Genomic DNA, 26,279 nt, shown 5'->3' on the forward strand with positions numbered 1-26,279 from the left:
CATTCACATAATAAAGCATGTGGAAGACACATGCTACTAAATCTTACAGCAGTAAATTGCATAATCAGCTGAGCATGTAGTAGTTTTATGAGAAGCACGCAAACTAAATTTGATCACATTCCCTCCCATGAGATCCTTACTCATGAGACTCTTACCTAGAAAACCTGAGTGTCCCCTTTCTGTCATGCCTGTCACAATGGTACTCAGACTTTGTGTAGAGAGACATGATGTACTTTAAATTAAATCAGAAAATACCTTCACCTAGAAACTTTAACCGATGTATGAGGCCTGTGGAAAATCTTAAGGAAAAAAAATATAAAAAACTGATTAACCATCATCTCTTAAAAGCTGGTCACTTATTTGGACTCCAAGCTTCATCAGATTGGTAGCCACCATAGTTTGAATATATAAAATTGTAGGTAAACCTGTAATGCTACTAAGGCCAGAATCACCCATTTCCATTCTTTATGTGTACCTGACAGTAGAAATTGAAAATGCAGTTGTGTTTGGTAAGAGCAGAAAAACTTTTCTCCCCCACATAAAGTCAAAGATCCACCAGAAATCAACACAAGCCCACTTTTTTTTAACACAGCCTAGGTGAATGATTTTGTAGGCAAGACAATTAGAATAAATTTTGGAGGCCTCAAGTATATTTAAAAATTCTAACAGAAGAAGTATTCATAAACCTGCCACCACAATAATATTACAAGTACTGACTATTCTCGGTCTAATCATGTGTTGTGCTCTGTTATTTCTCCCAGAATTTACTTGCAGAAGACTAACCCACAGATGCAGTGTGTTTCAAGCATCACATGTTGTTTTTAACATGCAAGATAATTTTCAGATAATTTTCCTAATACATTACTGTGATTAAAATTCATACAAAGCATGACTAACTACTATATACTGAAACTTCTTTTTATTATTTTTTTTGTTCTGCCTAAATTTTTGTCTAGATACTTCTCTCCATGATTTTTCTTCTGAAATCTGAAATCTGAAATTATTTATTTTAGATTACAGTATAAATGGTTGCCTAATGCTGGTACATATAGCTTTATAGCGTTTATATTACATTAGAGATCAATAGCAGAGAGTTCCTGCTATCAGCTGAAGTCATGTGCAGATTAGATACACGTTCCTGAAGTATTATTTTGATTTTGTTCTTTTTTGAATGGTTCTTTCACTATTCTAAATTTTTCCAAGTGGGCCAAGAATAACAGACATCATATTCATGTTTTTGAAATCCTAAATCAATTCAGAGGGTGTGATTGAGCTGGCTTATATGCCCTTAGGAGTCTACTAGATACCCTCAATAAGGCTCACTAGTGTGAAGCTTATTTATGCTAGATAAACACATGCTTCTCCTTTGTGTAATTATTAGAAGTAAATCATACATATCCATCTTGGGGCTTTAGTTGTTACTATTTGATTAACACAAACTGAAAAATTTTAGAAAAACTATAGCCTTAATGGAAGAGCAGAATTAAATATTACCTCTCTAAAGAACCAGAATGTCTAAAGCATGTGATGTTGGGTAAATTATTAACTTGTCATTGCTTATATTTATGTGTTTATGCATTGCCTCCAGCTCTCAAGGGACTCAACGCAGGGACATAACAAAGCACATAACAAAGATTCATAGTGTATGAATTCCTGCTGTGCTTGGGAAGAAGTTCTGCCAGTTAACACACCTGTACACCTCTTGGAAATAGTGTCATCCATGTGCTTGTAAAGAAGGACAAATCTAAGCTTGTTTTTAACATCGTATTTCACGTATCATAAGTAGACTAATGGGATGAGCACCTATCTGACTTCCTAGCAAAAACCTATTGGCTTAAAACAGACCAAGATTTCATCTCAGGTTTTCACAAGTAAGGACTTATGAAGTTAAATAAGGGGGAAAACAAAGAGCTTAGTATTGTTACATATCAAGATGGAATTATCTTGTCATTATGAAGGCACTGAGAGAAAGGGTCCTGAGCTTTTGTCCATAGTGCAAGAAAAAAAAGTTCAATCAAAAGTGTAACAATACTGTGCATTCCTTGAAAATTAGAAGCTCTTCTTAACTGCAGTTTCAAACTTAGAATTTGAGAGCTTTGGTGCCTTGAGAAACTGCGCCCAGTAGGAGACAAAGTAAAGGTACCCTTGAAAATGATGGTTCATCTGATGTGAAGTGAGTGATTATTTTTAGTTATTAAACATCTTGAAGTGTACAGCAAATTTCCTGTATGCTTCAGTGGGAGTAGAATCTGAATTCAAGGACCAACTGTAGATTTTAGGTTATTCACCAAAGAGAAAAAGCCATTTTTATTGTCTCATTTTTTTTTACTTCAGTGACATCTAACAGTTCATCACAAGGAAGTAACCACAATGATAGAAAAACAGGCATGAAAGATTAAGTAGCTGTTTGTTCCCTAAAGGATCAGATGTGAATCTATGTAAAACTATGATGTACGTGAAATACAAGGCACAACAAGCAGTAAAAAAATCATTCTTTCTCTGATTTCCGTAATCTTGAATTTTCATGACTGCTTTATTAATCTTACTGTCATATCTTAGTTTTATTCATCACATTTTGTCCACTCTGGAAATTTCTGCTAACTTTACTGGGACCATTCCAAACATCAGTCTTGGAAGTCCACCATGATCAAATGCGATCTCTTTGGGGACAGGCCTAACCATTCAAAAATAACCAAGATTTCCTTAAATCCTCAGGTAGAATAATCACTTTCAAATCCCTGTGGTTGGGGAAAAGTGATGGGCTAAACATCTACAACAGGTTGCTATCCATTAAGCTCTCAGTAGCTAGTTTTATTTTTCAAAACCTTTTTTTGCTGCAGTGAATGAACACTATTCATCCAGAGTTTGTGTACCATCCACCCCAGTATATGATAAGTTTAATGATATTATTTTGAGTACTTCATGCTTCACCTGGCATAACATAGGTTTTCACAGACAAAAGAGGCAAGGTAAGAAATGTACTAACATGGCACATAAACAGCAGAGCAAACATATGTGCATCAGGCCTGTGGGCCTCTATAAGTATTGCCCAACTATATATTCATGTGATTTTAATATAAAATTCACAATAAATGATGGACCAAGATTAAGGCGGAGACCCACAGCCATACCTCAGTACTTCAAATTTTATATTTATATTACTGCTCTGTGAGTACCCTTCAGCTCAGTGGTCACAGTATTCAACTATAAGTCATTGTGAAATCTAAGAACTGGCTTTGGATCTCTTCCAAATGTTCTAACTATTGTGCTATCACAATATGAGGTTACCTCCTGCTGCTATTAATGTGTGCTCAAGAAAATGTTGACCAAATCACTTAACTGAGAATGCAGGACTATAAATTCTAACTAGAGATTTTTTTTTTCCTCTATTTCAAATTTAATTCTGAGAATATGATACTCTAAACCTCACCTGTACCCTCAATATCTCCTCCAGCATTTTCCGGGTAGATTCTATTCAATGTAATAACTTACCATCTCTATACCACTCAGCACGAGGTCGTAGTCTTTTCAGCTCTGGAGTGATCAACATAGAACACTTCAAGGTCAGTGTTTCACCTTCAGTTGCAAAAGTGACTCCAAATTTCTCCAGAAACTGGACATCAATGTGGGTGAAGCAGACGTCATATGACAGGGGCACTGTGCATGAGAAAATGAAAGCATTCTTGAGTACAAGTAAATTGTACTTGGCACAGATTACTGTCTGATCTGAGCAGGAGATGGAGTTTTCTGTTATACTCCATGCTGATCTAGAAATTAACTGGGAAAGCAAGAGCATCTGCCAGCTCCTACTCTAACTCAATGCTTAAAAAGCAAAGTTAGAAGAAGTAAGTTGTATCCAGTTTTCTCATCTGTAAAGCATTAATCTGACATGAGGACATAAATAATTTAAGTAAATTTAAAAAAAGGCTTACAGTGGAAGGGCATCATTGCAGCTGGGTGAGGCTCTTCATCCCCTCTGAACCCTATGAACAAACATACAAGAAACATTCAATGACATGAGCATTATATTTTTATTTTTTTAAATATAAAGTAGGACTTACTTCTCACAATCACAGCACAATTAGTTGATGCCTGACCATGGACATTTGTTGCTACTGCTGAATAGGTTGCAGAATCATCAAAGTCAGCTCTGAAAAGGGGAAGGAGAAAAACTGATGTCTCTTTATGCAAATAAAAATTCTCTTAATGATTGATATTGTAAGACAAACTATGTCAACCATAAGGAAAATGTATAAAGCTCTTCACTGGTAGGGAAAGTTCAGGACATCAATGAAAGACAATCAGAACACTGCTTCTGTTTTTAACTGCAGTTTTATCACAGCTTAGTGTGCAGGCTGCATCAACTTGAGCAAACTGCAAATTTCCTTTAGAGAATGATCTAAAGGAGATAGCTGGATAATGCCAGTCTGGCTATTCCCTTCCTGTGTGTAATCTTCCTTAATACATCTTGCCTTTCTGCCACATTTTAGGAGAAAGACATGGAACGAAACTACATGTGATTCTTGCTAAAATTCTACCGTCTATGGTTGTTCTCTTCTGGCAGACTGGTATTTTTTGCCTTTCTCATATCTCAATCCAGGAAAATGATATAAAAATTCAGGAACATTTATCAAAATTGTTTATGTGCATACATGGCTTGGTTTGTGATATTTTTAGAGAGGAAAAAATTTCATTATGCAAGGACAGTATAAACAAATATAAAGCAAAAAACAGTTACTTGATGCAAAACACTGATTGTCTCGCTTAATACATTCTTCCTTGAAGTTCCACAAGCACATATATGACCAACTGTTAAGATATAGGTACAAACCTTGATGCCCCTTTGCTTATTTAAAATGGAGTCCAACTGGAATAATTTATTTAGCATCACATTTTATGGAGGCCTCTCAAAAATTTTCAGTTATGAGATACAATATTGTGAATGCATCCATTTAGTTTCCTCTCGGAAGAACAAATTTGTGTCTTCTTGGCAACTGCCAAGTGATGCAATTCTGAATGCACTTGTCCTCTAAGAGGTCATATATCCCAGATGTGAGAGAGGAGTATGTAAGGGTGTTTTATGGAAATTGCATTGCAGGTTGCCAAACCTGGAGTATGTAGCAGCTGTCACAGATACATCAGACACCTACTTTTCACTTCTTGCATATGTTCTGGACAGTATCATATCATAAAAATGATACTATCTGTATCGTGATGGCTGCAGCACAACTTGATGAAAGTTCCATTAAATTGTGATTTATCTCTCTAAATTTCTAGGTCTAACAGCTCCTCCTGGAGGCAACTCTTTAGCCACATCTTTCACAAACTCAAGAAATCAATTACAAAGTTTATCGTACAATTAATTATCAAAGACATAAGGGTAATCCTAAGACTACGCTAAATTACCAAAAGTCCTGCAGCTGGGTAGGAAACCCTAGTACAGTCTGGACAGTCACAGTGAGACTGAAAAACAATTTAAAAGAATTGAAAACATAGAATTGTTAAGATTGGAAAAGACCTCTAAGACCATCAAGTCCAACTGTCAACCCAGCCACTAGTACCATGTTAAATCATTAAACCATGACTTCATGGGCCAGAGCTACAAGATTTTTGAAAACTTCCAGGAATGGTGCCTCAACCACTTCCCTCGGCAGCCTGGTCCAATGCTTGACAACCCTTTCAGTGAAGAAATTTTCCTAATATCTAAACTAAACCGCCCTGGGGTGCTGTTGACACTATTTTCTCTTGTTCTGTCACTTGTTTCTTGGGAGAAGAGCCTGGCCGCCCCTGGCTACAACCTCCTTTGAGGCAGTTGTAGGAGCAATCAGGTCCCCCTGAGCCACTTTTTCAGCAGGCTAAACACCCCCAGCTCCCTCAGCAGCTCCTCACAGCACTTGTGCTCCAGACCCTTCCCCAGCTCCACTGCCCTTCCCTGGACTCTCTCCAGCCCCTCAGTGTCTTTCTTACAGTGAGGGGCCAGAACTGGACACAGACTCGAGGTGTGGCCTCAGCAGTGCTGAGTGCAGGGGACAATCCCTGCCCTGGTCACAATACTGCTAATACAGGCCAGGATGCCACTGGCCATCTTGGCCACCTGGGCACTGCTGGCTCATGTTCAGCTGCTGTCAGCCAGCACCCCCAGGTCCTTTTCCAACAGGCAGCTTTGTAGCCCTGCTTATGGATGTTTGGATCCAAGGGCAGGATTCATCACTTTGCCTTCTTGAACCTCACACAGTTGGCCTCAGCTCATTGATGCAGGCTGTCCAGATCCCTCTGCAGACCCTTCCTGCCCTCCAGCAGATAAGCACTCGCACCTGACCCGGTGACATCGGCAGTCTGACTGAGGCTGCACCTGTTCCCCTCATCCACGTCACTGACAACAATACCAAACAGCTCCTTTTCCATCACTGAGCACTGGGGATCACCACTTGTGGCTGGCCACTAGCTGGATCTAATCTCATTCATGACCATTGTCTGGGCAGGATGTTATTTAACAGTTTGTTTTCAAGAAGGATTTTAAAGAAATTACAGTACTTGTTCCCAGAGCTATATAAAGCTTAACTGATTCTGGACTTGTTTGAGAGATGTCATACTTGACAACACTTCTTTGCAATGAATTTTTAAAAGCAGAACACTTTTTTTTTTACTATCCCAGTTTCACACTATTTAACACTTGTGTAATAAAGTGCCAAAAAGCAATAGAAAAACTGCAGTACAGGACAATTTCCTAAGGCATATTATGCCTCTGTACTGAAGTGTACATAGTTCATGCATTTATCACAGTCTAGTACAGTATCTTACTATAATATAACAAGTTAAAAACAAATGAAGCTCAAAAATTTCTTACAAGGGGCATTGCAGAATTAACTGTTCTGTAGCTGTAAGGCATCTTTGTCACTCTGATATATCTCTTATTTAAGATTCTATATATAGAATATACAGTAAATAATGTAAATATAGTACATAGTATATTTAATATTGTATATTACATATTATCAAATTTAACAACATTCATCCCCAGAAGCTGGATCTTGATTGCCCTAATGTTGATGTTTTAGAGCAGCCCTTGCCATGCCTTGGTGTGCTCCAGCTCACCAAAAGGACTTACACACACACCTCAGGGGAGAGTAAGGGACCTTTCCCAGAAAGCAGTCTGGATGACTGGCAGCCCTGTCCTGAAGGGTGAGAAAATCAGTTTATCTCACACAGGAGGTCACTGTGGCAGAGCACGTCTTTAATCTGCTGTGTCAGGCAGAGCCCAGGAGTGACTTTCCTAGGCAGTGGTGGCAGTGCAGTCCTTGTCCCCAGATACCTGCCCAATAACAGTTTCCTGCCCTTCAAGCCACCACCCAACCCACATCCTGCCAAAGACCTCCAGAGGGGCACAGTGTCTTCCCACCACCTGCAAGCCCAGGTTTCTCCTGGGTGAGCTTGACCCTCCCAAAGGATGGTGCACACTTACACCTGGCAGTACATTGCTGGGAGAGCCATCTTGTGTGTGCTGATCAGGCCTGATCTCTCCTGGCCTGGAAATGATTTAGACAGCACACAGCACCCAGTTCATAAATGACTGATGAACATTACTCCAACACTGCTGCACTAGGCCATTTCCTCACATAAACAAAGTGTTACTTCAGGCTGCTTCACTTCTCTCAAATCCAACTTAACTGCTCTCTAACATTTTGTTGTTGCTATAGAGTGTTAACAACAAAGATTAAAAAATCAGCATTGATTGACTGAGGTTAACTCTGATTAAAAATGTCATTTTAAATCAGTCATCTGCTCTCAGCGTTGGCTTCATTTTCCAGCAGAACACCAGATAAAATAGTTAAATAGCAACCAGCATCTGTTAGAATTACACAGGATTTAGGATCTAAAGTGAGATATATTGTTAAACAACAGGTGGCCTAAAAATAATCCAGAAAATAGAGAAGCATGTATTGTGAATTAACTTGGGGTCTCAAATTGTGCTAAACCACTCAAAGTGTGGTTTGAAATTTAAAGATGCAAGAACTGCCCGAAAATGATGAAGCAGAATGGCAGTAACCTGATTAACTTTTAAAATGGATATATATCTGTGCTCATTTCAATCCCCTCCCCACAGTTCTGCTTTCCTAAGAAACAGTAAAATACATCTTTTGATGAGCTCTGTTTGTGATGGTTTCCAAGGTAAAGAAAACAGAATGTGATCTTAAATGTCTCTAGAACAGATAGGAGATTCATTAGCCAAAAGAAGTTCAAAATCTGAAAGCAAATATTTGACAAAAGTTGGTGATAGAGTTATAATTAATTTTCTCAGGAAGAACATAAGAAAGAAGCAGCTGACCAAACAGCTGACCACTTTCTTACAGTACCCTTTATTTTTTATGAAGAGAAATTAGGTTCTTACTGTTATTATGAACACAATTCCACAGGCCAGGCACTTCTTGCTATTTAAGAGGTCACAACAGTTCTACCAATTTTTTGTAGTTTACTGCTTTGAAAGCAATTTATATGTCTTTGTAAGATCATTCATCTGACTCTCTGGAAGAGAAATAAACCGTCTTAGACAGTCTAGTATTCACTGAAACCCCTTTAAATCTTATATTGGAAATATAGTATTTTAGTGGCTAGGAGCTAGACAGCACTTTTGTTTCATATGCACTATGAAAAAAAATGGACAGGATGGCAAGTTACATAAGGTTTTGACTTTTCTTGTGTGCCAGATAATGCTCAGAGGGAGGATTATCCTGGGAAAATATCTATTTCCTTGTATGCTAAAAAAATTTAGATTTCCTAAATTGCACTGTAAAGTGCATTGAGTCAAGACCAGTTAGAAACTACATTTGAAGTACCCAGGAGGCAAGGTGTGGTCTAACAGTTATTCTTGTTTTATGGTGGAGAATGTGTTTTTCAGCTCTTACAAAGGTCAGATGAAATATGCATAGAGTACATTTAGATAGCATAAAACGTGAGTGCAGAGCAGTATCTGTCCCAAGGTACCAATACTTTATTGCGTAAATTAAATTGCTCTGAATCCACATGAGGTTCTGAAGTGCTAATACTTGTGTGGGGAATATTCTCCAGGCAAATACATCTATTTAAAATGCATATATTCATCCAACTGCCTAGTGTAGATTTAAACACAGGAATTAAGAATGAAATAGCATCTTTGCCTAAATTAGAACAAAATTCAGTGCATGTAAAGAACACGACATAGTACGCAGAAGATTACAGAGTTAAAAATTACTCCTTTGAATCCAAATGACAAAATTTTCAGTGTTATGGCTATATGACATCAAAATATGGAAATACTCTGCCATCTCCTGTCCTGATTCTCCAGTCGGAATGAATCTGACTGATTCCTCTTGTTTGACTGGATTTCACTTTCAGGGGAGAGGGACATCTCTCACGAGGTGGTCACTTCTTCAAGCCCCCAACTACTGCATCTTATAGGGACAGTGACTGACAAGATCAGATATTTGTGGGCTGTTCCTTGCCTTTCAGTAAGGAAAGGAGAGCAGTACACCATTTTGTTTTCTATACAGCCACAGATAGTGCATACCTGCAAAACCCAGGGAGCTGCAGTCTATCACCCACCAACCTTGCACAGGTCAAGGGCTCTGCGGGCCACACCAGAGGATCTCCTTTGTCTCAACACCTCTGGTCTGCACTGCTCTACTTCCACCCACAGCTCAGAAATCATCACAAGACTTTGGGGTCTAATCAAACTGAAATAGCACTCTACTGACTGTTAAATCAGAAGAGCAAGAAGAGAAGGTTCAGTCAATTTTAAACTTTCCTTTTTGAAGAAATGAAGGTGGTGCAGAGGACAGGAGCAGCAGATGAGGGGCCAGCTCTCCCTGCCCCAGCAGGTGTTACACTGCACTCTGCAGGCTCTGATGCTCCAGCAGGTGTTACACTGCACTCTGCAGGCTCTGATGCTCCGGCTGGTGTTACACTGCACTCTGCAGGCTCTGATGCTCCAGCAGGTGTTACACTGCACTCTGCAGGCTCTGCCTGCCCCAGCAGGTGTTACACTGCACTCTGCAGGCTCTCCCTGCTCCAGCAGGTGTTACACTGCACTCTGCAGGTTCTCCCTACTCCAGCAGGTGTTATACTGCACTCTGCAGGCTCTGATGCCCCAGCAGGTGTTACATTGCACTCTGCAGGTTCTCCCTACTCCAGCAGGTGTTACACTGCACTCTGCAGGCTCTGCTGCCCCAGCAGGTGTTACACTGCACTCTGCAGGCTCTGCCTGCCCCAGCAGGTGTTACATTGCACTCTGCAGGCTCTGCCTGCCCCAGCAGGTGTTACACTGCACTCTGCAGGCTCTGATGCCCCAGCAGGTGTTACACTGCACTCTGCAGGCTCTGATGCTCCGGCAGGTGTTACACTGCACTCTGCAGGCTCTCCCTACTCCAGCAGGTGTTACACTGCACTCTGCAGGCTCTGATGCTCCAGCAGGTGTTACACTGCACTCTGCAGGCTCTGATGCTCCGGCTGGCGTTACACTGCACTCTGCAGGCTCTGCCTGCCCCAGCAGGTGTTACACTGCACTCTGCAGGCTCTGATGCCCCAGCAGGTGTTACACTGCACTGTGCAGGCTCTGCCTGCTCCAGCAGGTGTTACACTGCACTCTGCAGGTTCTCCCTACTCCAGCAGGTGTTACACTGCACTCTGCAGGCTCTGATGCCCCAGCAGGTGTTACATTGCACTCTGCAGGTTCTCCCTACTCCAGCAGGTGTTACACTGCACTCTGCAGGCTCTGCTGCCCCAGCAGGTGTTACACTGCACTCTGCAGGCTCTGCCTGCCCCAGCAGGTGTTACATTGCACTCTGCAGGCTCTGCCTGCCCCAGCAGGTGTTACACTGCACTCTGCAGGCTCTGATGCCCCAGCAGGTGTTACACTGCACTCTGCAGGCTCTGATGCTCCGGCAGGTGTTACACTGCACTCTGCAGGCTCTGATGCTCCGGCTGGTGTTACACTGCACTCTGCAGGCTCTCCCTGCCCCAGCAGGTGTTACATTGCACTCTGCAGGCTCTGCTGCCCCAGCAGGTGTTACATTGCACTCTGCAGGCTCTGATGCTCCAGCAGGTGTTACACTGCACTCTGCAGGCTCTGCCTGCCCCAGCAGGTGTTACATTGCACTCTGCAGGCTCTGCTGCCCCAGCAGGTGTTACATTGCACTCTGCAGGCTCTGATGCTCCAGCAGGTGTTACATTGCACTCTGCAGGCTCTGATGCTCCAGCACGTGTTACACTGCACTCTGCAGGCTCTCCCTGCTCCAGCAGGTGTTACACTGCACTCTGCAGGCTCTCCCTGCCCCAGCAGGTGTTACACTGCACTCTGCAGGCTCTGCTGCCCCAGCAGGTGTTACATTGCACTCTGCAGGCTCTCCCTACTCCAGCAGGTGTTACACTGCACTCTGCAGGCTCTGATGCTCGCACTGGTGTTACACTGCACTCTGCAGGCTTTGCCACACTCTCATGCTGATGCACTGCAAACCTTTCCCCCTCTGCTATGGTATGCACTGCTCAGGGTGTTACTGTATTAAACAGGAAAGGGATAGGACTCTAATAAAAGACAAAATACTGTCAAACCTTGAGCCCTATACATACGGTAGTGTGTGGTCACAGCACACTGATGGTGCCCTGGAATGTCAGATGTCCTTTCCTGCTCCTACGCCCAGCTCAGCTCAGCCTCCCGCTCACTGAGGGCTGGGAGTCAGGAGCACCCCCAGGGAGGAGCATCCTGCTGCCTCCTCTACACACCAGCCAGTGTAGCTGGGAATATAACATAGTCAATCACAGTTGAATAAAACCAAGTTATCCATTTAATAAGTCATCACAGTAAAAAAGAAACAAAAAACTCTGTTGCTGAACAAATTTTAGCAACTAAGACTTTAAAAAATGTTCCAACAGTTAATTACTAAGATATTTGCTAAGACGCAAAATATTTTTCAGCTATGCCATAAAGCAATGGTCACCCTCATCTTGACTACCACTGATACAGAAATCTTTTCTTGTACTATGTGCCTATCCATAATTAAATTATGTGGGATAAAAAATACATTTTAAACAAACCCACACATTCCCAGATATGTATGATTTATTTCAACTATCAGGAGCTTTCCCTCCAAGGATTCCTCACAGTCTCCTCCTAATGACTTATGAGATGAGAGTTGAAAGATGGGATGAACCACTACCCCAGTGCATAACTTCTGCTATAATTATGATATGTGAAAAAACAGAATTAAACTCCAAACTCCTTTTGTCTACTGCTCAAGGGAGATCTTGAGCTCAAAATCCCATTTGAAGAAGTTTAAAAGGAGGAAGAAAGAGACACTATATGATCATGATAGCCCTGCATGCATGCAAAAAATGTGGTAAATTGAGAACGTAGCATCATAAAAAATATGAGACAGAGAAATTAAAATTATCTGGTTACTGTATAGGTTTATGGGTTCTGGAGAACACCAAACAGTGGGGGATGAAACTGTGTCCTGTTACTACTTTAAGACAACAAGGTGACGGAAAGGTTTCAGTGCCTCAAGAATGTTTCCACTGGGATCAGGGAATACTCACAGGAATAAATATCACACTTGCATCAGAAGGAAAAAGTTCACTCCCTGGGCTTCGCTGAAGTGCTAGAAAAGTAGCCAAGAAATTCCAAGGCCGTTCTGAGCGGCAGTGGATAAAATTACATTCAGCTCAGCACTTTAGTATGAACAGCTGAGAAGAGCACAAAAGTGAATAGGAAGAAACTCCCAATGGCTCCACCTCACAGAAAAACAAATTATTCATAAAATACAAAATATAAGTGCACAAAGATATTACTGGAAGATACAGAATTAATTGATACATTTGTATAAAACATTAATAATGTATATATTTTAACCATTATCTATACAGCTATTTCTTTCAATACAAAATACACTTAATGTTAATTATGCGCAGACAAAATGTTCTTCCATTTCCTGCATGTCCATTTTCTGTGCTTTTAGGACAGAAAATACAGTTGATGATTAAGTCTTGACATAAAATGGATTAGTAACAAAGAAAAAAATTTAAATTAGAAATTTCTATTTAATAAACTCTATAAATCATAACTATCCCCCAGTATTATTTTAAGCGCAGAAGGGAAATCTGTGGGAAAGCAGCCACAAATTTTTAGATGGCAAAAGGACTGCCAGGAAGAATGAAAGAGAAATGGAGCAAGAGTCTGAAGATGGCAGCTTGGCTGAATGTGAGGTAGTCTGCATGAGTACATGCAGGTCTGGTCTAGTAGACAGGGGGTGAGGAAACCTGAGTGGGTGCCAATAAGTGACTGTGGTATGTCTGAATTTGCCTGAAATACGGCTGAACACTCCCAAAACTCATTGTGCTTCCATGACTGATAACCAGCAGAGAAAAGAGGCAAAATGCACCAAGGGGATGGAAGCTGTTATTACCCTTCAGCCTGATGGTTACAGGTGCTCAGAAAGCAGCATCAGCACTGATTCCCATTTCTTCTAAAAGCTATTTACTCCTAAAATGTCACAAGGGACAGTTACATACTACATAACTGGCATCTGGACTCACCAAGCAGTTCCTCAGGAGTGCTAACCAAGGGAAGTAAACAGCCACAGTCACTCACCATCAGGAAGTGAACAAAGTTTCATCTCCTGACTGGCACTCACACATATCCAGACAAAGGAGAGAGTTTTCCATTTCCCTGCTAAAAGGGAGAGGAGTGCAAAAGGACAAGCTGTTTTTATATTTTAACCTGCTGTTACTATCTTCAAAAGTAATGTTGGTGGGAACAAACAGCAGTGTGGACAGCTTTCATGGGTACAGAGAGCAGTTAGCAAGTTGTCCACTGCCTGGGGGTAGAGGACTGAGTGCCTTTGAAGCATCTTGGGAAGCAAAAACCTGGTGATTCTTGCTACCAGGTTCTGTACAGGGATATGTTTCTCCCATCCTGAGCTATGAAAAGGTTAGGCTGAACTTGGCTGCAGGATGACAAAGGCGAGTAGTCTTTCCCAAAAGCAGAAGGAATGATGCACTTATTTTCTGTACTAATGCCACAAGGCTATGCTCAGGGCTGCTTCCACTGCTGACAGATGGAGACAAGGTAGAAGATTAAATGTTTGGCCAGCCAAGTGTTAGCCACAAATACTCCAGCTGTTTCAGCACAGCTGATGCTTATGTTCTGGAGAAATTAAAAGAAGGGGTTTATGTCTCTGCTCTAGATACTCATTTTCTTATTAATAATTGCAGTCATGTCTTCATTTTTATTTGGGCTTTTATATTCTTTAAAAGTCACATGTAACATTTCTATTGTTTCAGACAGCATGGGATTAGTTTATGGGAAGCTGTTATATCCAAGCATGTTCTATATCACAAAGTTAACATTTTGAAAAAATAAAATTTATTAAATTAGAACCTTTAAAAAAGTAATTTACACTTCCTTACTTTTTGAAAGAAAAAAAACAAAAGGAGATGAAAAGGAAAGCAGAACCTGGCACACAGTAAAACAAATACAGCTGTGTATTCCTGTCCTACCCAGCTATAATTTTGTTTACCTAAGAGAGCTTCATCATGGCAAGAACATATAATTTTCCACTTCAAATGCTGAGAAGATGTAATTCTAATAAAAAAGGAACTACCATTTTTCAGCTACTTGCCTCTTCTTTTTTATATCATGTAGATTACTGAAGTTAATGAATACAAATACCTAACTTATAATTTCATTTTCATAATGTAATATTCAGGTATTCAGTGGACCTTCTCCAGCCTAAAAGTGAATACCAACAGAAAAGTGTGCTAAATTTAACAATTCTCTTTCAGCCTTTGTGTGATTTTTATATTGTATTTGATACAAAATACTTTTTATAGAGTTTAAGAAAGTTGTTGTACTCCCCAGAAAGATTTACCTGTTTATATGTAACACATGTACTCCATATTTGCTTTCAATTCTGTACTTTGTTGGATCACTTGCAGGAGAAATCAATTCCTCGTTTTTGTACCTGATAATCAAGGAAAAAATAAAACTTATGAATATCAGCAATTCATTCACTTGGTAGATCTGTGGATCACGATATCATTTACTACCATGTGAACTGCCACTACTTGCACGGGGTATTTTCCAGTATGTATGGATAGATACATATTGGGCCATGAAGGCAAAGCAGGACCATCATAGCAGCAAGAAAGAGGAAAGAGAAGATGTGCACTCAGTCTAGAAGAGGAGGAAAAGAAGTAAAGAGAAGATGGCATGGGGATTGAACTTTCAAGTCCACCAGCTGTGACACAAGATGGGAAGCAAACTTTATCTTGCACCACAGTAAAACACTTCAGCACAAAAAAGGGAGCAGCAACAGAATTATGCCTCATGTCTAGGTCTTTACAGTCCAGCCTGAGGCTTTCATATGCACAAGACAGACCTATCCAGAGAGGAGGGCAGCTGAAAAGAATTCATGTCCTCCTCAATAGAAGGTAACGGGATGTGACCACAGATACTGCCCATTACAACAGTGGTGCTGTGCACATTTATGCAGGTTTAGAAAGCAACCTGTGAGATCTGGGCACTTTCCCACTTTCTGCTTTGTGTTCAGGAAACCCAGTGGCCAGAAAGACTGGAATGTCTTTCACTATCTGTCTTCTGAAATGCTTGAGTTTGTTTCTCACATTGCATGAGGCCTCTCAGCAAATGTTCCTCCCACTCCTTTCCCTGCAGTATCAACTGCTACAATCCAGCACATCTAGGAGGATTATAAAGGGGATTTAACAAAGCCATTATACACATGACACTTATCAGTTATGGCATAACTTTCAAATGAAAAAAGCTTAGCAACATTTTTGGAGGGCTAGGAAAGGCCAGTCTCTTACCATTGTACAACAGGGGTTGGAAATCCTTGCACAGTAAAGCAAAGGCTCACAGACATCTTTTCCCAGACAGTGTGAGACCTCAACCGCACTAGAATTTCAGGGGCTCGACTTATTCTTTCTTCAATGATATGTCTTTCCAGAGCCATATTTTCTTCTACCTATTAAACATGGGAAAAGAAAAGAAGCATCTGGAATAGCCTCAAATAGGGTAGGAGATCTAACCTTAAATTCACAAAAAAGACGCATAATCACTATGAATATTTGAAGCACAGGCCTAAATTTTGGTATGTCTTGTAATTATTTTTGCATAGGAGCAAAAAGATTCAGCAGGTACCATTCTTTGCACAGCAAGTCTGTCCAGATGCTCTCGAGCACGGTGCCTGGCTGTGTGAATCTCTTTTTCCAAAGCAGACAACTCACTGGCAAAACGGATTCTTTTCTCATCACTTACATGAGACTTTTGCTCATGAGTCCTGTGGGATAAGGAAAAAAAATCAGGTTACCACTGTGAAGCTTTAAGTTTGTCACTCCTACACACCAGGCCACCAAGGGCTCTGAAACCTTATCAGTAGGATGTAAATCTTAGGTTAGGAATCATTCTTAGCATCAATCTGCATATCCTGAGTATGTGAAATCATGTGACTATTCTTCATATTCTTTCCCCCTGTATTTGTGGGACCATAGCTCTAAGCTTTGAATTCTGCTGTGGTCACATTGACATGGTTCCCCACAGTCCTCTGGTAATCAAGATCAAGAACCTGCCTGGCCCCCTTCTGGCCCCTGATTTTCCTTCCCATGGACACAGGAAGGCAGAGGAGTGAAGGCAAGTCCGGTGCCTGTTCACAACCTGTCAAAAGTTGTGCTTTGCTTGCATAGTTTAGCTTTAGAAGCTTTGGACCCTCGGAGCTCTTGTAGCTCCATGAGCTGTATCACCTGACCTCACCTGGAAGATACAGACCAGGGAGTTCACAAGGATTTGATGAACAGTTGCATGCAAAAAAAGCTGTTCCCTTAACAAGGATGAGCAAGAGGTATTATAAAAACTACAAGAAAAATATAAAAAAGTTCTGAAAAAATTGTTTTTGTTCCCTGAAAACCTAACTCCACAGATTTTTCACACTTCCTAAAAATACCCAAACTCATAAATGTTTTTAGGAGGAGCTAGCTCAGTTTCCTTCATGCTGATTCAGTAAACAGCCTATGCTACTCTTTTCCTTCCCAGGACAAAACAAGGTACTGAATATCAGATATTTCTAGCATGTCTGTCAATATAGTCATCACACGGCAAGACTCTGAAAGCATAACCCAAATAAGAAAATGTCCATGAAATTCAGTGAATCAAAATATTATTTGTCTGATGCTTTAAAAAAAAATTCCTTGTACCATTTCAATGTATTTTAAACACCAGCCATGTCTTGTTATTTTTTCATATTGCTAAAATTAAAATCAGTTTTTAAAACCTAAATTAAAATAATTTGATTTTTCTAGAGATTTCTGTTCTGAGGTTATATATTTCAAACCAATCCAAGTACCAGAATTACATGGGTGTATATGATTTGTATAACATATTTTCTACAAACAAGGCAGAATTTCTTCTTGTAATATAAATCCTCCATGTCTTTGGTGCAGTAACTGTAGTGCACAGCAGAGCAGAAACAGTTAAATTCACTAAGAGGAATACTGTCATTAGCACATTTACTCTGTGACTTCTTATCAAGGCAGTAACTGAGACATGACAGTAAACCCTTTTGATATTCAGGAAAAAATTTTAAATGTTTAAATTGATCCAAATTAGAAATTCAGGAATAGTGGAGTAGCTCTGTTCAAAATTAGATCTGGGTACTAGCTGGATTCTAATTTATTTTTGTTTTAAAGTTGTTTTCAAGGGTCAGAGTGCGGATCAGGGGAACAACTCTGAGTTGAAATATGAGACTGAAAGTGACACTCAATCATTTAGTGTTCCAGCCAAAATAGATTAGTGAAGAACAGTGACAGAGAAACCTCCAGTCTTGTCAACTTTGACAAGAGACCTGGCAAAAGAGCTGGGAGTAGAGCCACTACAGAGGTCAGATCGGACCAAGAGAGCTTTACCTTTTCCTGGATTCCTGCATTGCTTCATGCGCCAAGGTGCGTGCCCTCCTGGCACAGAGTCTGCACGTTGTTTTGCCCAAGCCAGACGATTCATAATAAGCAGCCTGCCTGGAAGCAGCCCTTCAAATATAAAATACATTGTTATAATCCAGCAATTCAGGTAAAACGTGAAAGACTCACACAAATGTCAAAGAAATTACTTAGAGCTGAATGAGTTGAACACCACGACTGAGCACTGTTCAGTGAGAAATCTTTGCATCTTCACTGACCCCACTAGGTGCTGATTGCCACTTGTCTTTCAAGGGCTTAATGCCCATCATCTGTCACTGGGGATCATTAGGCATTTTATTTCATTCTATTAAATTTCTATTTATTTCCGTCTTCAATCATTCAGGCGTGATGATAGCATTTCAGTGAACCACCAGGGTACCAGCCTAATACACAAATCACAAAGATTCCCCAAAGCATTGTCTGTTTCTAAGTATTCCTGCCTTTCTATATTTCACAGAACTTTCTGAAACTGTCCTCTTTTATAAAGGAAACTGGACCAGCTAGACAGCTAGGTAGGCATGTTAATTACTAACTAGGGAGAACGGTGATTCTGAAGCAATCACAACACAAAGCTTTAGGCTTTGATATATAAAGAATGTGTATTTTCTGGTTAAAACTCTGAGATTTCAAACAAGAAGCCTTAAGACTTCATTTGAATTTAAACAAGAAAATTGAATCACAAAAACTATAATTAGTTATAGCCAACTTCAGGAGAAGGAATATCATATGTCATACAGAAGAATGGGTAAAAAGTTGTTTCTATGACTTACAGTAAATTTCACTGTAATTTTTCCTAAGTCAGAGTTTAAATTTTAGCCTACAAGGAAGAATTTTCATTTTAGAGGTACCAAACAGGACAAATCCTAAGCTAAAACCTCTGTGTAGGTATCTTGCAACGTTGCCAGGAAGTTCAGCTATGCTGGTAGGAGACTATAGACAATGGAAGGAAGTGGAAAACTATCATTCTGTATAAATAATAATTTTTTGGGGGTGGAGGGGAAAGGTAAGTATCTTGATTCTAAGGATTGACTTCCCAAAACAGAGACCTGTCTGTGCTAAAAAACATGGCACTTACTTTCTTGCTGCATATTCCTCAAGTACATATCTTGTCTGAATGTTGCGATAGGACTGATCAAAGTGCTTGTGCCTCCTCTGGTAAAATGGCACTGCTACTGAAGACATACTCCCTCTGTGATGACCAATAATTCCTGCAGAGAGGGAAGTTAGCCACATACATTTAGCCATGCACACATTTAGCCATATGTTTCAGACAATTTAGTTTGATATTTTTTGATATGTAGACATGTGTGTGAACATGTCCAACCATATAAAATTGCACCAATTTGTGACAAATAGAGCCATCAGTCACAAACGTGGGTACCTCAGGCTGTATCTTATCAGTCATACTGTGTGAGCCATGGAATCATAGATGACAGCGCAAAAGATATTTCACTAGATCATTTTTTCCCCTTCTTTTCAGATGTCATTTAACGTCTCCAGAGAAATTTCCAGGGATAGAAATTTGACAGGTTTTTGGCCATTGTTAGACATTTCAGTTCTCTGTTCTTCAAACCTTTCACTTTTTTTCCATTTTGGCAATTTATAGTCACTATGTTTTCTCCAATTCACCATGACAACAAATAGACAGTATTCGCTCATTTTTGTAGCAGCCCATTGAAGATTTTCTTTACTTTTCTTTCCTGCTCTCCTGTTTAAACTCAACAAAGCTGGCTCATGCAATCTTTCCTCATGAGTTCTTTTTTCTGGACTATCAATCATTTTGGTTTCCTTCCTGCAGACTTTTTCCAAAGCATGGCATAATTTTTCATCAATATTTGGATAGAAGGTTGTAAGAAGCATTCAAGGTGCTCCTAGAAGCAGTGTGGGGAACAACAGCACATTTCCCACTGGGTTTGAGTTAAGCAGATTACCAACCACGAGAACAAGGAGGTGCCTACATCCCTTTGTGCTCATTAGAAATACAATGACAACTTCTTGCAAAAGTGGGGAATATCACAAGCTATGTTGTGAGTAGATGCCAGCTTGCATGACTGCAGTCTTGGGGCTGGGTATGGGGTTCTCTGCCCCTGGGCCATTTGGCCCAAAGAGTGGTGAGGGATCCCAGCTGAACAGCCAAAACCTTCCCCACAAGGCACCTACACTTCGGTGACAACAGAAGCAAGCTCCCAATATAACTGATGATTGAGTCAGGTAAATTACTGCAGTAACATCCAATACCCTACCAAAAGCTAAGGGGAGCATTCCTGCTGTTATGCTCCCTGTAGGGTGCAGGCTGCCAGCTCCATGCCAGCTCCCAGGGCACAGGCTGAGGCACAGCCTGGGATCCACCTCAGGGCACCCATGGCACGTGAAGCAGCATCAGCTCACTGTGTTGTGAGCACACTCAGAGTGTGTCAAGGTCCTGAGGACAGCAATGCACCTGACTGCCCCAGCCCAGCCTCCTCCAGAGCTCCTCCCGCCCTGCCCACAGCCCAGGACCCACGTCAGTCCCCAGGGCCATCACTTTCTGCCCCAGAAATGACACAGAACAAATAGTCTCCAGTTCCCCAAACCTTGGCCTTCCTGGATGTGGACTATGCCAAGAAGAACCTGCCTCAGACCCACCCCAAAAGTTCACATTTGTAACAAAAAGTCACATAAATAAACATCTTTGTGATGTATATCAAATGAAAGTTCAAAGGGATTTGAATAGAAATCTTAAAAATTCATTTAGATAAAATATTTTACAAGTTAAAATGATAAAATATACCATATTTCCAGCACATAGTATTTATCAAAAAAAGGAAATGCTAGTAATTGGTTAAGTACAGAACAACTTGTCTGATAGTTACTTGCAGATAGTCAAGGGCAGAGTCAAGTGCTCCCAAGTGGTGATGTTCTCATATCAGGTGCCTTTACTTTTCTAAGAAAAAGTAAGGAGCAAACAGTAGGTATATTTAACTGAAGTCACATCCTGTTTTAAAATGTTCAGAGACCTAAAGAGAATTTTACGATTGATCACCCCATAGCTGCAAACTTAGAGTTACATTTTCAGCTGTTTTTCAAGAGAGATGAGAATGACAAGGTCACAGGTTCAGTAAAGAGAGCTTTAGGCAAGCACAAGACAATGCAAAACAAAAATTTAACAGGTTTAAATCATTATCATGGCGCATTAAAAAGTTATATTGCCACATTTATAGAGAAATATGAAAGTTAGCATGACCCCAGTTAGTTCAGCACCTCACAGAGATGCTGGCTTAGTAAGATGCCTTCATACAATGCTGAGCTGACATGGACCCCTCCCAGACCTATGAACCCATCATATGATAATGTCTTGGTTACAGGAGCAGAGCTGCACAGGCCCACAAGCAGCCTTGGCTCCAGTTTTGATACCTGTACATCATGTGATGCTACACCTGCAGACATTGAACACTGGTTTTCTTCCTGCTGTCTAACTGTGTGACCATTGTGCATATGACACTGGATTTCCATATTGCTTCATATGTTAGCTGAGCAATTAGTGATAGAATTTTCCCTTTTTTCCATTTTTGTTCAGCCTTTTTGCCTAAATGAAGGTGCAAAAGACAAACACATATTAAGCTCACTCCACTGTTAAGCTCTACTTGTGTTTACATGTGGCCAAGTTAAATAATTCTGTGAATTTATCAATATGCAGTGTAAATGTTGCTACATATATAATTCACACTGAGATCTTTATAAGGATTGCAGAGTAATGCCTATTTATCTGGAAAGATGAGTCTAAGTTATTTTCAACTTTGAGAGAGGAGAAAACACCATTGTTATTTACAGTCCAGACTTTTTTCACTAAATGTAAAATTTATGGTTTAATTAGCATATCTTCTTCAATTTGTCAGCACCCAGGACTCCTCAAATTTGGCTTCATATACTTTTCACAGTTACCCAAGCACCTTTAGTATAGAAACAAGGGTAGCCATCCACTCACAGCCTTCATACAAGCAATTAATTGAGCTTGTTAGCAGCCAGACTCACTTTGCCTTCTGTTAACACAGACGGGAGCTGCCTGGCAACAATTCCAAATTTAATAATAATCATCAGTTAATTACAACAACATTTGCAGAGTATGTGTTTAATACTTAATAGTGCTGCAAAGACAAGTATCAGAAGATAGTCCGCTGTAAAAGCAGCATATAGGGTATTGGGCTCCTGAAAGAACTTTATACTGTATTCCTAGGAACAATATGTTGACTGCTTTACCAGTTTTCCACTGATACACATTTATATGAGATGTTTGAAATATTTTCTAATATTGAGAAAATCTACCACTAAGACAGAAAACATGATATACTGATGACAGCTTAACTCCAGTGAATTAACTGTTGTAGGTGAACTAAAATTCTACTAATGCCAGTGTCTGAAGACTTAGTTATACTGGCAAGTGAATTGGTAAAACTGACTCAAAAGTGGGATGAAGGAAGTGATACAGCAGAGAAACTGGGGGACAAATCCTAGTGGAAAATTGAGAGTCCAATTAAGTCCAGAGAAAGACAAGTTAATTATCTGGATGGTTATAAAAAATCAAAAGCAAATCTCAAGCTTTATTTATCAAGTTCTACTGCAAGAATTTTGGAGGCCTTGCTGAAATACATGGCCTGTATGTCATAAATAATCCTTGATTTACATCCACACACATCCTATTAATGACCCTGAATTTCAAGAAAAAGACGTAGAATTACGGGGAAAAGATGATCCTAAAACATTTGGTGTCTGATCTGACCTTTACATTGTTAGTGCAATGTAGCACTATTCTACCCCTTTTTACTTATTATTATTATTATTATTATTATTATTATTCCTATTTGTTTCTATGACTATAAATGGTGGGGACATAAAAAGAACCTAAATTGCTCTAATTTATGTGCTGTATAAACCACTCAGAACATTATTAAACACAGAGAAAAATTACTTCAGCCAAAATGCCCTTAAGTATTAATGACATAAACCACAGGTGAATTAGACTATTCAAGCCAGTTTACATAAACATACATTTCTTCATGCTTTGTAGCATGAATTTTTACTTGACCCTAAGTGAAAGGCTGAGTTCCCAGGTCAGGATATGCATAGTTTTGTGACACAGTAATACTGATCTGAATAGAAAACCATAATCTAGGACCACGTGACAAGGGGCCACATTCTTGAGCAGAGAAGCCAAGGGTCTGATATAAACATTGTTAGTCAGATAAGTGAGTTAATTTAAGGTTTAAAGGACAAGCAGTAAATTCTAGCATGATCATTTACATTGCCTCAGAGAGCAGGCACACAACCAAGTAAATTGATGGATGGCTTGATAAATGCCATGGCAAGAAGGACATGGCTGCACTCACCATAGATAGACAACTTGCATTCCCAGATTCAGAAGGCTCGTGTCATGAGCAATGCACTGTACAGCATGTATTCTCTCAGCCTGACCTGCCAGTGCTGTACCGTGCAACATGCACTTGTGTGCTCGTCTCTGTTTCTGGCCATCTGCAGCAGTGCCAAAAATTATTCACAGGTTCTTGTCCTCACATTGACAGAAATTCCTTTGACCATTTGCACTGATTTGAGGGCTTGTCCTGTTTTTCCCATAACTTAGACATTTTTTTTCTCTACCTGTCTCTTGTTCTGCTAGTTATTCCCCCCATTGTTCAAAGTATTTTCAGGAAGCTACCAACTTATACTTTTATGGTGCATAAAAGCCCCTGATATTTAACTAATAAAATATCTTTAAATCCATATCACCTGCATGCCACAACAAAAGATTAAAAAAAATTAATTGGTTTCTCCTAATGACCAGTATAAAAAATTACCATATTTCCTCAAAAAATATGTGATCCTTTCCAGATGGTTATATTCATGCTGTAGAGGTTGTAGACTTAATAACATATTATCATTTTCTCACATAATCTGACTTTGGTGGAAATCTTGTAAAACCATCATGAGTCATTAGGCAGCTTTAGACACTACAGTCTAAACAGAATGGGATGTGGAGGATCTGATTAATTCTTCTCCATTTTGGTAAGAAAGTAATTTTATTAAAAACTGATTTGACAAAATTTCTAATATGTCTCTCCAGTCTTTTTTCTCTGTACACATGGGTATATTTAGAACTTTCACAGAAAATTATGCTTTGTGAATGAAAAAGCCTACATAAATATACTATCATTTTAAAGTGTTTCAGTCCTTCCTTTGAAGATCTTGTTCAGTCCCCATAAAAATTCAGTTTTAGCATTTTTGACAATAGAACAAAAATGCTCATCATTTTAAAAAAAAATCATATGGAATTCTCACTTGCTTACTCTGCTGAATTCCAGACATCATTCAACAAGATTGAACACTTTTTACATTTTTCCTTTAATTTTTTTAGCTATATCTTAGTTGGTCTTTTGTTTTACTGATTGGGCCTCCTTTTCATGGAAGTAGTATTTTCCTCATTTCATCAATGTTTTTAACAGATTCAAATAATCCCCTGAAATAGATGCATTACTTTTTTTATTAAACATAATAACAAAAAAAAATTGAATTCTCTCCTCAATTTGTACTTGTCTGAATATCCAGTAAAGTTACATTTCCAAGCAGCTGATGGTACCAATCATCACAAATCTGACTATAATTTTTACTAATTTCATATGTTTTGAATGAGTAAACCCTCACCATTTCCCAACACCAAATGATACTGTTTTCAATGACACACAAGTAGCTTCAGCAATTAAATGCAATCATTTGGTTACAGCACAGCTGTGATTCGTTAGAATTAACACCTTGACTTTGTAACAGCCCCTGAATGGCTTGCTTCACGCTCTAGCCAGAAAAGTTAGTGAGGAGGCAATTAGAAATATATAATGGGTGGTCACAACCATATCCACAACCCTTGATAAGGACCTTTGCTCTGTGGAGGTAAGCAGCAGGCAGTCATGGGTACCCTTCCCTCCAGCAAGGTAATTGTTGTGGAGGGAAGCACCAGATCCTGTATTTTAGTGAGTCTATACAAAAATGTAATTTTGCATTTTCTGTGACTCTCATGAAGGAAAGGAGTGGAAGGTTCCAAACTGACTTTCCTTCCATATGTCTAAGAGGAGCTGAACAGTATATATGCCAGATGGGGTACTAATGTAGATGTTACCTTATGAATTCACAATCATACAAGACTGAGAATTAAATGAGGCTAAATTTGTCCACATTGACTTGAATCCTTGCCATCCTAACATTCCAAATGCACTCAGTTCACACATGTTCTGATAAAATTTGAAGATTTCCCTTCACTTGGCAAGTATATTCTATCCCTTCAACTGGACAGCTAAGAACATTGGACAGTGAGATGATAAAAATCATTTTCCATCATCCCAACATTCATTATCCCTCATTATGGTACTTCTATTGGCTCATAGGCATTGTCAACACACAGGCATAATTTCAAGAGCATGAACTCGATTTCCTAGGAGTCTATCAGTGGAATTTAGCTGGAATTTTCATGTGGCACAGAACATATCACTTAGCTTAGAGCAATACAGACATCAGAAACACATCTTCTGGAAGCACGTATTTGAAAGCATGGCAGACACAGATTTTTATTTTTTTTCTGGTTTCGCTACTCTAGCTACTCCTGGTTTTTAGTAGGCCAGATAGTTTTGCCAGCTACTATAGGATTTTATGCTTAATTATTTACACACAGAGTTCAGAAAAAATCATACAGTATAAGCACATAAGAAAATATGCAATATTTGTGCAATTAGAAAAGCATATATACGAATAGAGCTATGGATTTCTGTAATGTAGTTCTTTATATGCAGAAACAGAGGGAATGTAATACACAATAAAATCAAGGTGACTATGCACAGGACAAAACAATCTTACTCTACTTTTTTGTTTTGCTTTTCTTTTCATGAATCAATTTGTGTCTTACTTATTGCTTATTTTCCCTGAGGAAAGTTTTTTTTTACAGGAAAGCACACAACCCCCTCTTACAAGCACTCTCATTTGTTCTGTACACGAAAAACATGGATAGAAAAAGGACTTACCTAGGGATATAGAAAAACTGCAAAGCAGAGGAAGACCAGCCTTTCCCAGCTTAGCAAACACTGCCCAAGGAAAAAAATAATTCCCCTCTCTAAAGGCTGCTCTGCCCCTTCACTCCTATTTAAGGGCAGATGCAGTGCTATATTTAGAACTAACCAAGTGATTCTCCCAAAACTGGGGTCAGCCTAATACGCAGTGAGGGAGTGATATAAAGAAAAGCATTAGCCTATATGCAGTTTAATACTATATTT

The 26,279-nt window shown here is 39.7% G+C and overlaps 1 protein-coding gene across 1 annotated transcript in view; it reads right to left on the reverse strand.

The window, feature by feature from the left end:
• MYOM2 (myomesin 2) overlaps positions 1-26,069 on the reverse strand; it is a 76,096-nt gene extending 50,027 nt beyond the window's left edge. The window contains exons 1-9 of the mRNA XM_033053675.1: positions 26,031-26,069; positions 19,070-19,202; positions 17,944-18,063; positions 16,187-16,325; positions 15,853-16,010; positions 14,898-14,990; positions 4,062-4,150; positions 3,933-3,983; positions 3,493-3,657 (exon numbers count right to left, since the gene is read on the reverse strand). Of these exons, the coding sequence (XP_032909566.1) occupies positions 3,493-3,657; positions 3,933-3,983; positions 4,062-4,150; positions 14,898-14,990; positions 15,853-16,010; positions 16,187-16,325; positions 17,944-18,063; positions 19,070-19,176 (922 nt within the window). The 5' untranslated portion in view covers positions 19,177-19,202; positions 26,031-26,069. The remainder of the gene's footprint in view (positions 1-3,492; positions 3,658-3,932; positions 3,984-4,061; positions 4,151-14,897; positions 14,991-15,852; positions 16,011-16,186; positions 16,326-17,943; positions 18,064-19,069; positions 19,203-26,030) is intronic.
• Positions 26,070-26,279: the final 210 nt, after the last annotated feature.

The sequence above is a fragment of the Catharus ustulatus genome, chromosome 3 (assembly GCF_009819885.2).
Source record: "Catharus ustulatus isolate bCatUst1 chromosome 3, bCatUst1.pri.v2, whole genome shotgun sequence".
Lineage (NCBI taxonomy): Eukaryota > Metazoa > Chordata > Aves > Passeriformes > Turdidae > Catharus > Catharus ustulatus.